The sequence below is a fragment of the Cotesia glomerata genome, linkage group LG9 (assembly GCF_020080835.1).
Source record: "Cotesia glomerata isolate CgM1 linkage group LG9, MPM_Cglom_v2.3, whole genome shotgun sequence".
Taxonomy (NCBI): Eukaryota; Metazoa; Arthropoda; class Insecta; order Hymenoptera; family Braconidae; genus Cotesia; species Cotesia glomerata.
In genome coordinates, this window is record NC_058166.1 from 13884229 (window position 1) to 13898640 (window position 14412).

The 14412-nt window shown below is 29.9% G+C and overlaps 2 protein-coding genes across 2 annotated transcripts; one reads left to right on the plus strand and one right to left on the minus strand.

Annotated features, from left to right (window-relative positions):
* Window position 1: 1 nt before the first annotated feature.
* LOC123271141 (inhibitor of growth protein 3-like) lies at window positions 2–3114 on the minus strand. The gene is made up of 6 exons (XM_044737369.1): window positions 2890–3114; window positions 2491–2562; window positions 2054–2413; window positions 641–1058; window positions 342–543; window positions 2–232 (listed from the first exon to the last, which is right to left on the minus strand). Exons 1-6 carry the CDS (start codon window positions 2915–2917, stop codon window positions 116–118), a joined length of 1197 nt encoding a protein of 398 aa, XP_044593304.1. The 5' UTR covers window positions 2918–3114; the 3' UTR covers window positions 2–115.
* A 3401-nt stretch (window positions 3115–6515) lies between these two features.
* On the plus strand, window positions 6516–11260 carry LOC123271137 (PWWP domain-containing protein 2A-like). The gene is made up of 4 exons (XM_044737360.1): window positions 6516–7526; window positions 7776–9276; window positions 10791–10925; window positions 11007–11260. Exons 1-4 carry the CDS (start codon window positions 7366–7368, stop codon window positions 11148–11150), a joined length of 1941 nt encoding a protein of 646 aa, XP_044593295.1. The 5' UTR covers window positions 6516–7365; the 3' UTR covers window positions 11151–11260.
* Window positions 11261–14412: the final 3152 nt, after the last annotated feature.

A 14412-nucleotide genomic window follows, 5' to 3' on the forward strand; every position in this document is an offset into this window, starting at 1 on the left:
ATAGTACAAGTTTCAATTGTTTAAATCGATTACTTTAAATATAAACAACTATTCCGATTTATAACATAACTTATAATTAAAAGTTTATTATTTGCAGTATTTATTTTATTAAAAATTAAGTTTTCCGGCCTCCACGTCTTTTCATTGAAGACGTACATTGTGGACAATACCATTTTCCTTTTGGTGATGCTGTAATACCCACACATGGATAATGAAACCATTCACGGGGGCACTAAAAAAATAATATTATTATTTTTAATAGTAATATTAAAATTAATAATAATAATAACTAATATATAAAAATTGAATTTATGTTTAAAAAAATGAATAAAAATAATTACATCAGCATTATCACAAGCAACCATATCGCCATAGGATACTTGGTCACAAATACAGTAACGTGGTTCATTGGGGTCATAAGTCCAGTCAGGATTATCAGGATCAGTAATAGCAGTGGCTACTGGTGTGGTTACAATCGATGGAGATACTGCTGGCTGAGCAGCTGCTCCAATTACGCTTGAGCTCGATACCGTAGTCACTTTTCTATTCAATTAAAAAAATTAAAAAGTAAAATCATGTAAAATTAAAAGTTGAATTAATTAATTAAGCTATAAATCATTTTTTAATTCTGGGTATTAACTTTTTGTGTTTCTTGGTGGTCTCCTGTATCGCAGCGATGGCAGTTTGCGCGGCACCAGCGAGTTCTTTGCTAAATTCAGCGGCGTGGACACCACCACCGGTGTTTATTGCCTCGTAGCTGGCTTTGAGACTGGCAGTTCGTCTGCCTTGCTGCATCTGCTGGGTTGCCGCGATGGCCTGAGAAGCTGCTGCCGCAATGGCGTTCCCACCAGCACCTATGTGTCCTAAATTGTAGCTGACGTTGGTCACTGGATTGACGCTAGCAGTCGGGGGAGTCAAATTAGCAGCTGCTATCAGCGTTCCTGAGTTAGCTGAGGTTGGACGAGGCTCGGATATACTTGAGGTCAATTTTTCAGCAGCTAAGCGCTTCTCCACTGATGCTGTTGATGCGTTTGAATCTCGCCGCTTTTCAGATCGTGCTGAAAATTTTTGATTAGAAGAATAATTAGATACTAGCAACCTTGCAGTCACTTTGTGACTGCCGTGACTTGTGAACTATAAATAAATAAAATTTTGCTTCATTGAATAATGACTTTTGTTAAATTGCACTGTACTTTCTTACTTATTGACGTTTTTAAAGATATAAACTCATCCCAATGTTACACTCATCAAGAGCTTTCATTTGAATACCCACATGCAGTTTTGATGTATTTTTCATATATACATGTATATAATATATATTTTAAAGATATAAGCTCATCCGGATGTTACACTTATCAAGAGCTTTCATTTGAGTACCCACATGCATTTTTGATATGTTTTTCATATATACATATATGTAATATATGTAAATATATAAAATATATGAAAAATTGATGTGGGTACTTAAATGAAAGCTCTCGATGAGTGTAACATTGGGATGAGCTTATATCTTTAAAAATATCATTAGTTGACAAGATACAAGGTTATTTCTTAATTATTGACATTTTTAAAGATATAAGCTCATCCTGATGTTACACTCATCAAGAGCTATCAATTGATTATCCACATGCATTTTTGATATATTTTTCATATATACATATACATACGTAATATATATAAATATATCAAATATATGAAAAATTGATGTGGGTACTCAAATGAAAGGTCTCGATGAGTATAACATCGAGATGAGCTTATATCTTTAAAAATGTCAATATTTCACAAGATACAAGGTCATTTGTTAATTATGAATCTAGAAATAGAGCATTTTCGAATTCAGCCTAAATTCTTATTATAATAAATTGACTATCGGTGAGAATGATATGAAACCTTGAAAAGGCACAAATTCAAGTCAAGACCTTTGCAATGACACTAAATATTATTAAAAAAACCGATTTTATCATATGACTATCCTGGAGACAAAATTTTTCTTATTCTTTTAATAATATAGATTATAGTTAAATTGAAATTAAATAGTTAAAAAAAATCTTACAATGACTATGATAATCTCGAGATCTACTCGACGTAAAACTGTAGCGGTTTTCCTTTTGGCTACTGTTTGTTGGTGGCTGATCAAGCTCCAATGATCTCTTCTCTAGAATCTCCGTTACTCCTTTATTGTCAGCCTCAAGCTCCATTTTAAATTTGTGGAGCTCTTGGTCCAATCTCCTGAGATATCTATCTACCAAGTCGTACATTGAATTAGCTAAATTAACTTTTTCATCAGCATCCTCCAAAGTTTTGTAATACTCTTTTCTAATAGCTTCATACTCGGAATCTTTCTCATTGGGTTTCATTTTTTTGGCATTACCGAAAAACGTTTTTACCTTCTTCTCCAAACTATCCATCGAATCTATAGAATCAACAAAGTTAACATTGACATAATACTCCAATCAATATCCATAAAGTCATATAAATTTATAAACATACTCTGAACACCTAGGTCCATTTCACGCATCTCCGTGAATCGGTCCCTCAGTTCCTGAGGCAAATGCTCAATCACTGAAATAGTTTATTAAAAAAACACCGTTATCACTATGAATCATCTCCAATTGTCAAGTACTTTTTTTATCAAATTCTTTACAGAAAAATTTTTTATTTCAAGGTAATTCTCAAGCTAACCTCAAATAAATAAAAATTAATAATTATTGCCAATGAGGATTTTAAAAATTTATGATCATTTACAAAATAATTGGAAAATAATAAAAAGCTAGTGGATAGACATATAACCTAACTTTTTTCGCACTTGATTATTTTGGAAACATTTATAAATTATAAAATATATTTTTATTTTTAAATTAAAAAATATTATTAAATAATTTTTCTTACTTTCAACATAATCTTCTAAGTAAAGCATTTTTGTGTTTTTTAATTAATTTTTTTGTAATATCTAGGTTAAGTTGTTGCTGCGCGACCAGAAACTTTAAGCTTTTATTTAGAAGTGTAGTGAAGAGAGATGTGCGACGTTTATATATATATATATATATATATACTGCAGGCAGTAGCTGTCAGACGCACGTGATTGGTTAAAATTATTTTCCGTGATTTGCATTCAAGTTCAAACTGTTTGTATTTTATTTTAGAAAAAGTTATAACAATTAAAAAAAATAATTAAGTGTTGTGATAGTTAAATTTTTTATTTTTTAATTTATATTGCAAGTAGAAAAAGTACAAACTTTTTAAATCAACTAGATAGAGTTAAGTAAATAAATATCGAATATTAATTTAAAAAATAATTAATTAATTGCTAGGCCGTGATTGCGATGTAAATGGTGCTGATGGCTGAGGAACGTAGCCTATTCTTTCTTGAATGTCACTTTGACTGGGCTTGTCGCTCCAATTAAACGCCGGTTTTTCAGTAGCTTTTTTTGCTTCACGCTCTTTGCGAATTACTTCGTACTCCTGGAGATCATCTAGCCGCAATTCGATGCGTGTTGGACTGCGTCGCATCATTTTAACTTCTGAAATAAATTTTATTTGGTTATAAGCAATTAATCATTAACAATTTATGATACTGAAGTTAGCTGACAGCTGTCAATTTTTTTAATTTTTATTTAAATCAATAATAATAATAATAATAGTTTCTTTATTTAGCTTTTAAGCTACAAATATATACAATATAAAAATAAAAAATTTTATAAAAGATCTTAGATCTTTTATTACAGATCAACACTTGCTTCCCGTCTACATTTTAAATTTTTCCTTCTCTTAATTTTTCCTTCTCTTAATTTTTCCTTCTCAATAACAACTGTGATACAAATATAATTATAAAGAATTGATAGAATAATAAAAAGAAATGTGATGCAAATATAATAATATAATAAAAATAAAAATAAAATATTAGTTTTATTAGACAATTAACATAGAGGCTGGAAAGGCAAAAAATTATAATTGAGAATAATAATTGATGTTACGAAGTCTGATACCTAATATGTAATATGTAGTATGAATGTGGAGAATTTGGTTTGTAAAAAATACTTATGTACATAATATGTAATATTTAAAATATTTTTGTAAAACACATAATTGTGATACAAATAAAGCTCTTAACTTTAAATCAATAACAATTTTGAGTTCTCCGAGCTCAAAAAAATAGCTTTTGTATGCTTTTGAGCTCTTCGAGCTCAAAAGTTTGATAGAAGTTTAGTAAAACACTATTTTTTGAAATTTCAAATCGCAATAACTTTTGAATAAATGAAGCCATATTAAAGCAAATTTTAAGGGAGTTGGGAAAGAACGGATAAGGGAAAGGGGGGGACCTACTCAGTGGGAATTTTTCCGTAATTGAAAAAATAATCAGACAGCCCAGACTGGGAATCGAACCCAGATCTCTCGGTTACGCGCCAAGAGCTCTACCGATTTTCGCGCGGTTGGTGGCATTCGACGCAGTTTTTTAAGCTTCATCAAGAATCTTCAAGTTTAAATTGATAGAACAGAAAATTTCGGAGTAATTTCGAAAAAAAAACTTTTTTCGGTTTTCTTTCGTCAACGATAACTCACGAACGAATTAACCGATTTTGACCGGACTGGCGGCAATCAACGTGGTTTTTTTATGTTAAGAGCTGATTAGTTTTTGGAATCGATCGGTAAAGCCGTTTAAAAGTTATTCCAAAAAAACCACATTTTAAAAAATTTTTTTTTGTAGTTTTTTTGCGATTTCTCAAAATCTACCAGTCCGAATCGTTCCAAAATATATTCAAAATCTAAATTCAGTCAAGCCTTTTCGAATGGCATCAACCGCGATCAAATGGGTTTAGCCGTTCGAAAGTTATAAGAGGTTTACATACATCCACACACACACACACACATACATATATACAGACATACAGACACCATCGCGGGAATAGTCAGGGAAGCTTCCTAGGACCTCGAAACGTCGAGATTCGATGAAAACTCGATTTTCGTAAAACGGGGTGAAAACAATAACTTCCCGATTTTTGAAAATCTTCGATTTTCTTAGCGGGAAGTTAAAAATGACATTAAAGTTAGCTGTCACTTGACTAATTTTTAATTTTATTTAACAATTAAATTAATTATAAAAAATTATCATCAAAAAATTGCATTTTTAATTTTTTTAAATTTCTACATGTCAATTTTTTTTCCTAATTTTTTTTTCCATAATATATTTGTTAGAAAAATTCTAAGAATTGTGAATAGACACTTGTAAATTGTTAAATGTCTGCTAAATTAATTTTCATTAAAAAAAATGCATTAAAAAATTTCTACTAATAATTGTGACACTAAAATTAGCAGACATTCAAAATTTTTTGATTTTTTGAATCAATAAAAATTATAAGTAAGAAAATATTTTTTAAAAATTGCACTTGGAATTTTTCAAATTCTGTACATATCAAATTTTTTTTTTAACAAATTTTTTCAATAAAAAATTGTAAAAATGTTCAGATGTCGGCTAATTTATGAAAAATTAATTGAGAATATATTTAATAATTTTAAAAATTTTTTAACAAATAAATTATGGCAAAAAAAAAACTATAAAAATAATTGACATGTAGAAATTTAAGAAAATAAAAAATGCAATTTTTTCTTAATAATTTTTTGGAACAAATTTTTTTGTTAAATAAAATTAAAAAATTGTAAAGTGACTGCTAACTTTAATGTCATGGCTAATTTAATTTTTATCTAATATTTTGTTTTTTAATTTTCATGTGGAATTTTTTTATTAACTTTTTTTGAGACTTATTTCATTATTATAAAATTATAAAAAATTTATAATATCAGTTAACTTCAATGTCTTTAACAATTTTAATGTTTTTGGTATAAAAATTTATAATAATTGAAAAGTTTGATTTTAAATTAAATTTAATCTAATAAAAAATTAACATGAAATTGAAATTAACAAAAATCAGATAATTTTCATCATTTTTTTTAAATGAAATTAAAAAAAAATTTCAGCTGTCAGAATTTTGAGAAACTATAAATGCAAATTTTTATGAAGCTGAAGTTAGCTGACAACTGTCAATTTTTTGGATTTTTACAACAAATAAATTACTATTAAAAAAAAACATTAAAAAAAGGCAACAATAAATTTTTTTGATGATACTAAAGTTAGCCGACGTTTTTAATTTTTTTATTGATTTTAATTTATTAAATTAGAACTAAAAAATATTTTCTAAAAATTGCACTTGTAGTTTTTCAAGTTTTTTACAAATGAAAATTTTTCTTTATTTTTTTGTGATAATTTTTCAATTAAAAAAAAATCTGAAAATTTTTAGATGTCGGCTGATTTAATTTTCATATTTTTTTGACATCTACAAGTGTAATTTTTTATAAAAGTATTATTTTAATAATTTATTTGTTTAAAAAAAATGCTAAAAATCGTCAGATGTCAGCTGACTTCAATATAATAAATTTTTTCAGTCCTGATTTGTCAAATTAACTCAAAAAATCATCAGATATCTGCCGATTTGAGTTTCATAAAATTGACAGTTAAACATAACCTAGACATACCTTGATTTATAAAGAAAACTTATATTTTCAGATATCAAATGACATAAGAGATAAACTAAGCTGATCACCAGATACTTTGTCACAATATTACCAAGAAAATAAATTTTTTAATAGGAAACAGATGACTTCAAATGACGTATGTATATTGTCAAAGTACATCATTGAATGTAAACACTGACGCATGTAGGTATTTTATTTCTCGAGTACATATCAAATGCTGCCAACACAATTTTTATAGGTGGGAAAATTTGCTTACTCCCTCCTGGGCTTCTGGAGCACCATTGGACACCACACAGCACACTCTCACTAGGTGTACCTGTATAAATGAACACCAACACATAGCAGAAGACTTTCATTACTCTAGTACATTGTCCGTGCCTATGTACTCTGTTTGCTTGTACTCAAAGAGTATCAGTGTGTGAACGTGGGATCCATGAGTGTTGAGTGTATATAATATATATATTTTTTTATTTTATAATATATTCCATCACCTAACCTAGTGTCTATTATTTATTAATATTAAATTCACCAGGTGAATATCAACAATAGTATTCCAGTTCAATTTTATCAACTAAATTATATTTATTTCTGTGATAAAAGACTATTAGCAATTATTTGGCTGCCTGGATTTTGTAATACTAGTACATCGCATTGCTTTATAATTTATTATTTAATTTCATGAAGATCTCATGATAATTTTATAGCTTGAATTTTTTTATTTTAATCCCGCTATCGATGTAAACAATAATAAACTGGTTAAATTTGTTATTTAATCTGAAATAACGAGTTGAGAGTTAGGAAAAGAGTGTGGTAGTAAATGTAAAGTGACAATTCAATATGGCAGGCCAGGAGTTATTGTCTGTATCATCAAGTTTGACAATAGCCCGTGGCGATAAAATAAATGTCACTGTGGAATCTGCGCTTCCTGACATCATCGTCGTCAGCTTCACCGATGGGCTTAAATCCTTCCAGGGTGCTTTGCTTGATATCACCAAGAAGTAAGATAATTCACCAATTTTATAGCAGCCCAATTTTAAACTCCTAAATAAAAAAAAAAAAATTATGTCATAAAAAAATTATTTTAAAAAAATTTTGTTTTTCAATTTTAAAATTAAAAAGTCGTAATTACTTGGATTTCTTTGTTCATTAATCTAATGATAATGGCGTGATAATTGATAACGATAAAACGTTATCAAATCTAAAAATTTCAATTTAATATTAACTTTAATTTGGTATTTTTTTTTTAGGGGATTACCGTGCGGAATAAATCCACCTGAGGCAGCAGACCCCGACTCGGACAAACTGGTGACCCTGGCAACCAGGTTCACTTATTTCCAGGACAAGCGACCGGTTGTTAATTCAATAGGTCGACATATCAACGCTGCGAGACAAAAGTACAAAACCGCAAGGCCTACGGTGAGATTACGTCCTAGGCAGGTACTTTGTAACAAGTGCCAGTCGATTTGCAACGAGAAGAATGAGAATGTAGACGCTGGCAAAAAGCGCAAGTTTAGAGACTTGTCTAAAGAAGACACTGGGTATCGCAAAAGACGTCCAGAAGATCATGCAGTTAAATTGTCTTCTCCATTAAGAAAGTTGACCGAGGCTGAACCGGTTCGTGAAATAGAAACCAATGATTTTAAGAGTTTTAAGAATTTTAAGAGTAAGGCCGAAGGAATTAATGATGAAGTCAAAATGGAGATTGCTGAAGAAGATCAGGCTCAGGAGGTTGAGAAGGAACCGATTGTTGTTGACTCTGTAAGGACAAAAGTCGGCCGGATTCCTAGGAAGAAAAGATCAGTTGGTTCGATGGAAGATCTTTGGGATGAAAATATTTTTGAGGATATTATTAAATCCCCCAGGACTACGCCGATAATAAAAATATCTTTTGGAAGTCAAGGAGAGGGAACAGTTTTGAAAATACCAGCCAAGACAAAAATTTGTCTGGATGAAGAGCCTGAAAAAGGTGAAATAATTTCAGACCCTCTGAAGCAGAGTAAATTAAACTCGGACATTTTGCTTGATCTCCAGAAGGCTGGTAAAGATTTGGCGTGCGCAAAAGCGGCAAAGAGAGCGCTTAAAAAAGCTAAGAAAGAGGCGCGTAGAAAAATTCTCGCTGGAGGGGTTTCACCAGCTAGATCTCCCTTGAGCACTTCTCCCAGGTACAATTCGACGTTCAATTCGTCACCACCACAGGCGCTGATGTATCACCGGCGCAAACACAAAGACAAGCATGAAAAGAAGAACAAAGAAGAGCGTAAGCACAAGTCAATGATTGGTGTCGAACCGATTGAGTCCAAGGGAGAAAATGACATGAGCTTGCTGAACCCGCTGAGTGAGGCGTCGGAGAACGATCGAGGGGATTTCAATTTCGCTGACCGCGAGTCTTATACGGCGATTAAAGAGCAGTGTCTCAAGCAGAAACTGTGTATATCGCTGAGGCGACTTAATGCTAATGCTTACACTAGGTGTAATTATCCTGTTAGTAATTCTTCGTCTGGGTGCAAGAGCCCGGGCACTAGCAGCGAAGAGCTCAGTGAAATTGAGCAGGAACAGGATCAAGATCACCAAGCGGAAAGACAACCTGCTGATAATAGCAGCAATTCTGAGTATACTCCCGCTTCGCAATTGGCTATTAGATTTACTACTACTCCAGTCGCGCATTATCTTTCTGCTACTGGCAGAAGGATGGATGTTGGTGATATTGTCTGGGGTAAAATTCACGGGTTTCCTTGGTGGCCTGGCAAAGTAAGTTGGGTAATTCGGTTCTATTATTTCAAAGCGCAGACTGCAAAATTTTTAGATTTTTTTTATTTTTAAATTGTTTTGTACTTCAAATTAATTTTCTTTACAAATATTTTTGTTAATTAATATCTTCTAAGGTAAAAGACTCAATTATTGACACTTGCAATTTTATTTTATTTATTTATTTGTAAAGAAACGCCCTTGGCAATTCACAACAATGTTACATTTTTATGTGTAGAATGTTTAGTAATAATGATTTTATACAATACATAGCATCTGTAAAGAGAAGATAATTTAAAAAATTTAAGGAATTTAAAAAATTTTTTTAAATTTGAAAGAAAAGAAAAAAAATTTTAGTAATTGATAATTGATAATTACTAATTGATAAAATATAATATATCTGATAGTTTATAATCACTATTTATACACCTGGAATGTTATTATTTTAGAATCACCCTTTTGGCTTCACTTAATATTTTATCTGCTGGTCCTCTAAAAAATGTCAATATCAATAGCATATTTTAATTAAAAAAAAAAAAAAAAAAAAAACAAATACACTCTGATAAATTAATAAACATAATTTTTGAATTATAAATTTTAAGATAATTGGTTTTTTGAAAACATTTTATTTTTTTAATTAGAATAAAATTGCAAGTGTCAAACAACTAGGCTAGTGTCAATAACTGGGTCTTTTACCTAATGCCTAAATCAAATTTTTAATCAATTTAATGTGAATTTTTTTCTTATAAAGCATATTGTAAAAAAATCTAAAAATTTTTAATTACTTTGTTTTGAAATAAGAGAAGCCTAATTGCTTAGATATGGGGCTTCCGACCATTTTTCGATTATAAAATATCAAAGAACTATTTGTTATTTTTCTTCATATCGAATTTATGAATCATTTTTTAAAAGCTTACAAAATTTTTTAATTAGTTTTTTTTTCTTTTTTTTATTCAGTTTAAAAATACCTACTTATCTTGTTTTTTGAAATTTTTATAAACATCAATTTATAAAGTTCTATTTTTTGTAAAATTGATAAAATTCAACATAATTATACCGGAAATTTCGGAAATTAAAAAAGTCGACCTATCGGCTAATTTTTTTTTTTTCATTCTATTTTTGATGCATGATAAAAAAAATGTTGAAAAATTCTCTTTGAACCATTGATCTAACAAAAATTTTAAAATAATAAAAAATTTTTATTTATTAAATTTATTCAATCTTTCATATTCTTCAACAAAAAAAATAGCATGTTAACATTTTTAAATAAATGTATAAAAATTTTTAATGAAAAATAAGACAGGCTTCCTTTTTTTTTATTTTTAAAAATGTAAAAAAATGTAATCAAAAAACTTTTTTTTCAAATTGCATTCAAAAATCCGCAATGAAGAATAAAATTTAAAAAAAATTTGAGTAAATTAATTATTTAATTTTTTATGATCATAAATAATTTTAACCCCGCATCTAAACAATTACTTGTTTTAATGCTTTAATTTGATGCTTTAATGTGATTTCAGGTTTTAAGTTTATCAGTTTCTTGTAACGAAGACGGAACTTCAGGAAATGCTCAAGCTCATGTCGCGTGGTATGGATCATCCACTTGTTCTTTGATGTCTTGTGATCGTCTGAGTCCTTTTCTTGAAACTTTTAAGGTAATTTACAAAATTCTAAACTGGTTATTGATTAAATTTTACACAATACAAGTTTCGATAATGACAACGCTCCAATTGTAGGCAAGGTACAATAAAAAAAAGCGAGGCCCTTACAAAGAAGCTATACGACAGGCACAGTCGGAAGCACAACGTCAAATGTTATCGAATTCAACGACAAATATAAATGGCTGTGAATCACCGCGTGAGGTAAATGTTTTATCTTGATGAGTTAAATAATATCAGGTCAGATCAGGAATGTTTATAACACCATCACTGCCATTTGACTGCATTAACATCTTAAATATATCATTATTATTATTTATATATAATACTAATTATTAATAATAACGATTATTAGTAATATTATATTTAAAATAAATTTAAAAAATTTTGTAAATACATTTTTTTAAACTTATACGGATTTTTTATGGTTGTTACCAATTAATAATTGTCTCGAATGGCTGAGTAATACTTATCTGGATTTTTTAGTGTCAGTCTATGACTGTATTAACATACAATTGTGATTATTAATTTAACTATGTTTTTAAGTTTATTGGAATAAGGTAAAAGACCCCATTAGTGGCACCTTTAACCCCTATTAGTCATACTTTTTCTTTCAATGAAAAAATGTTCTACTTGGAATAAAAATTAAAAATTTTTTTGATCTAAAGGTCTTAAAGATTAGAAATAATATATTCATTATTGAAATTAATGATTACATTAATTTAATAAGTACCAAAATCAAATAAAGTGTCAGTAATGGGATTCCCGCCACTAATGGGGTCTTTTACCTTAATAGCCATTTGTAAACTCGAACGTTTATAAACTATTAATTTGAAAATTAGTTGATAATGTCATTTGTAAAATTAGTCGCAAATAAAAAATGATATTAATGAAATTAGCGAAATGGAAATTTCACCGAATATAAATTCAGTCATTTATAAAATAGCGAAAAAAAAAAATCTATGGCTATGTTATGTCCAAGGGGGTTTTTAGAGCGGTAGCGTAAACGGTGGAGGTTTGGACTAACAGTTTAAAGAATACGCAACGGGGGTTTTAATTCCGTTGTTTTAATTGTTTATGTGGGACGTTTCGATGTACGAATTTACCACGCCTTCGTTTGAGACAGTACACGGATTTTAATTAGGGGTAGATGTACTTACTACTTGCTGGATTATTTCTTAGGATCGGATCCGTGATTCCGGGGCTGATCGTAGTGCCTTTTCCTTGATTGACCCTCAGTTGGTATTTGCAGCGAATGGATGTGAATGGATTTGGGTTGCTTATTCTAAGGGGTCCTTATTTTACGAAATGAACTTATTCGAAACAGATTTCACTTTTCAAGATTTATTTAACAAACACCAAAACCTTTACACTTTCACAATTTTTATTAGATCTAAATTATTTATTAATGAATTTTATTTATTTTGAGCTAACGTCCTCCAGTCCCCCGTAGGGTAAAGTGCACAAATTTAGCTTTAAAAGATCTTAAGTTACTTATTGACCGAACTCTCGCCTAAGTGCAGGGCAAATTAGAACTTTGAGAATCCGGTTATTTAGATTTTCTTATTGGTCAAAATCTCGCCTAATTGCAGGGCAAATTAAGACTTTGAGATTTTGACTCTCTAAATTTTATCTACTGACCGAGCTCTCGCCTAAGTGCAGGGCAAATTAGGACTTTGAGAATCCCGACTCGTAGACAATATTAACAACTAATACGTCCAAACTTCCTCTAAGTGCAGTGCAAATTAAAGCAAAGGACTCTACAAGGCACGGGCCTGTCAAGTTAAACCCGGAAGTCGAATTAACTAACAAAAGACCTAGATTTGGCTGTTGATCGCCTTTTTAAAAGCTCGCGGTGCTGAGATTGCAGAAGTCCCCGCTAGTCAACCAGCAGTCACGTAGCTTACATTTTATTGTGGCTTTCGCGCATGGAGAAGTCTTCCATCTGCGCGGACGATTTAAATTTAAAGAGAAAAAATTTACGGGTGGACATAACAGCTATGTGAATTTAGCCAATTCTTAGAGCCAGTTTTTCAATCTGAGATAATATTTTATCCAAGATAAAATTATTATTGCCAGTATATTTATATATATGAAATATATAGATATATTTTATCATTGGATAAAATTTTATCCTGGATTGAAAAACTGACTGTTACTGCAGAAACTTATAAAATCAGCCGATTGTAAACTTTACGAATTGTAAAATTAGCCGTTTTTAAACTCCTTATAACTTTTGAATGGGTCGGTCAAATCTGCTCTAATTTTCAGAAAAACTAAATTTATGGAAGCCTTTTTAGATGCCTCAAATCGTTTTTTGATCCGTCGATCTATTTAAGAATTATGAGAGATTTAGAAACGGCTAATTTTACAATTCACAAAGTTTACAATCGGCTAATTTTATAAGTTTCTGCAGTAAGAATTAGCTAAATTCACGTGCCACAGTTTTTGTTTTTCGCCTATTTTTAAATGACTAAATTATATATTTGGTGAAATTTCCATTTCGCTAATTTCATTAATATCATTTTTTATTTACGACTAATTTTACAAATGACATTATCAACTGACTTCCAAATTTAGAGTTAAGAGATTACATGGGTTTCACGGTTTCAAAAAATCGATTTTTTTTGTCTTATTAAATTCTACAACATCTCTAGAATATTGTCCTAAAGTTTCAAATCGATCCGAATAATAGTTTCGGAGATACAATTTTAAAAATTTGGGTGCTCGAGGCGCTGTTGTATTGTCACTCAAAACTTTAAATGCGTTTTTCTCAAAACTAAGTTTTCAAAGACGGTTGTCAAGATTTCTCGAGAACTACTCAACCGATCTTGATGAAATTCTAAACAGGTCTTCGAGGTATAATTTACAAGGTCTTGAACGAAGGATTTTTGCTTTTAAATTATAACTATTTAAAAAAAAAATGCCGCGAAATTTTAGCCAAATTTTTAATTTTTTTGTAAAAACCTCTGCCAAAAATCCAATTTTCATTTTTTTTTTCCCTTGTTCAAGATCTAGTTTGAAGTCTTTGACCTAAAGCTTGAAGTTTGAACTAAAGCGTATATTTTTTTTTTTTTTTTTCACTTCTGATGATCATGCTAGGAGTTCTGCTGATCACGCGAACGCATCTTTTTTCCGCGGACTCGCCGGAAATGACGTCACATTAGCAGAGTTTTTAATATTTTTTTTTTTTAATTTCAATATTTCCTTATTAAACATGTATCTTTAAGACAGTAAAAAGTTTGAATAAAATATTACATTTTTTCTATTAAAAAACCCCTTAATAAACGTTCTAGTTTACAAACAGCTATTTTGCAGTAATATTAAAAACATTTAAATTAATGACCATGATTGTAAATTAAATAAAATAAAATAACAACTGACACCGGCCATAAATAAAAAATAGTAATAATAATAATTAATATTTATTGAGGACATTTCTTCTAGAAAAACAGTATATTTATATATTTACTACTAAAAAATC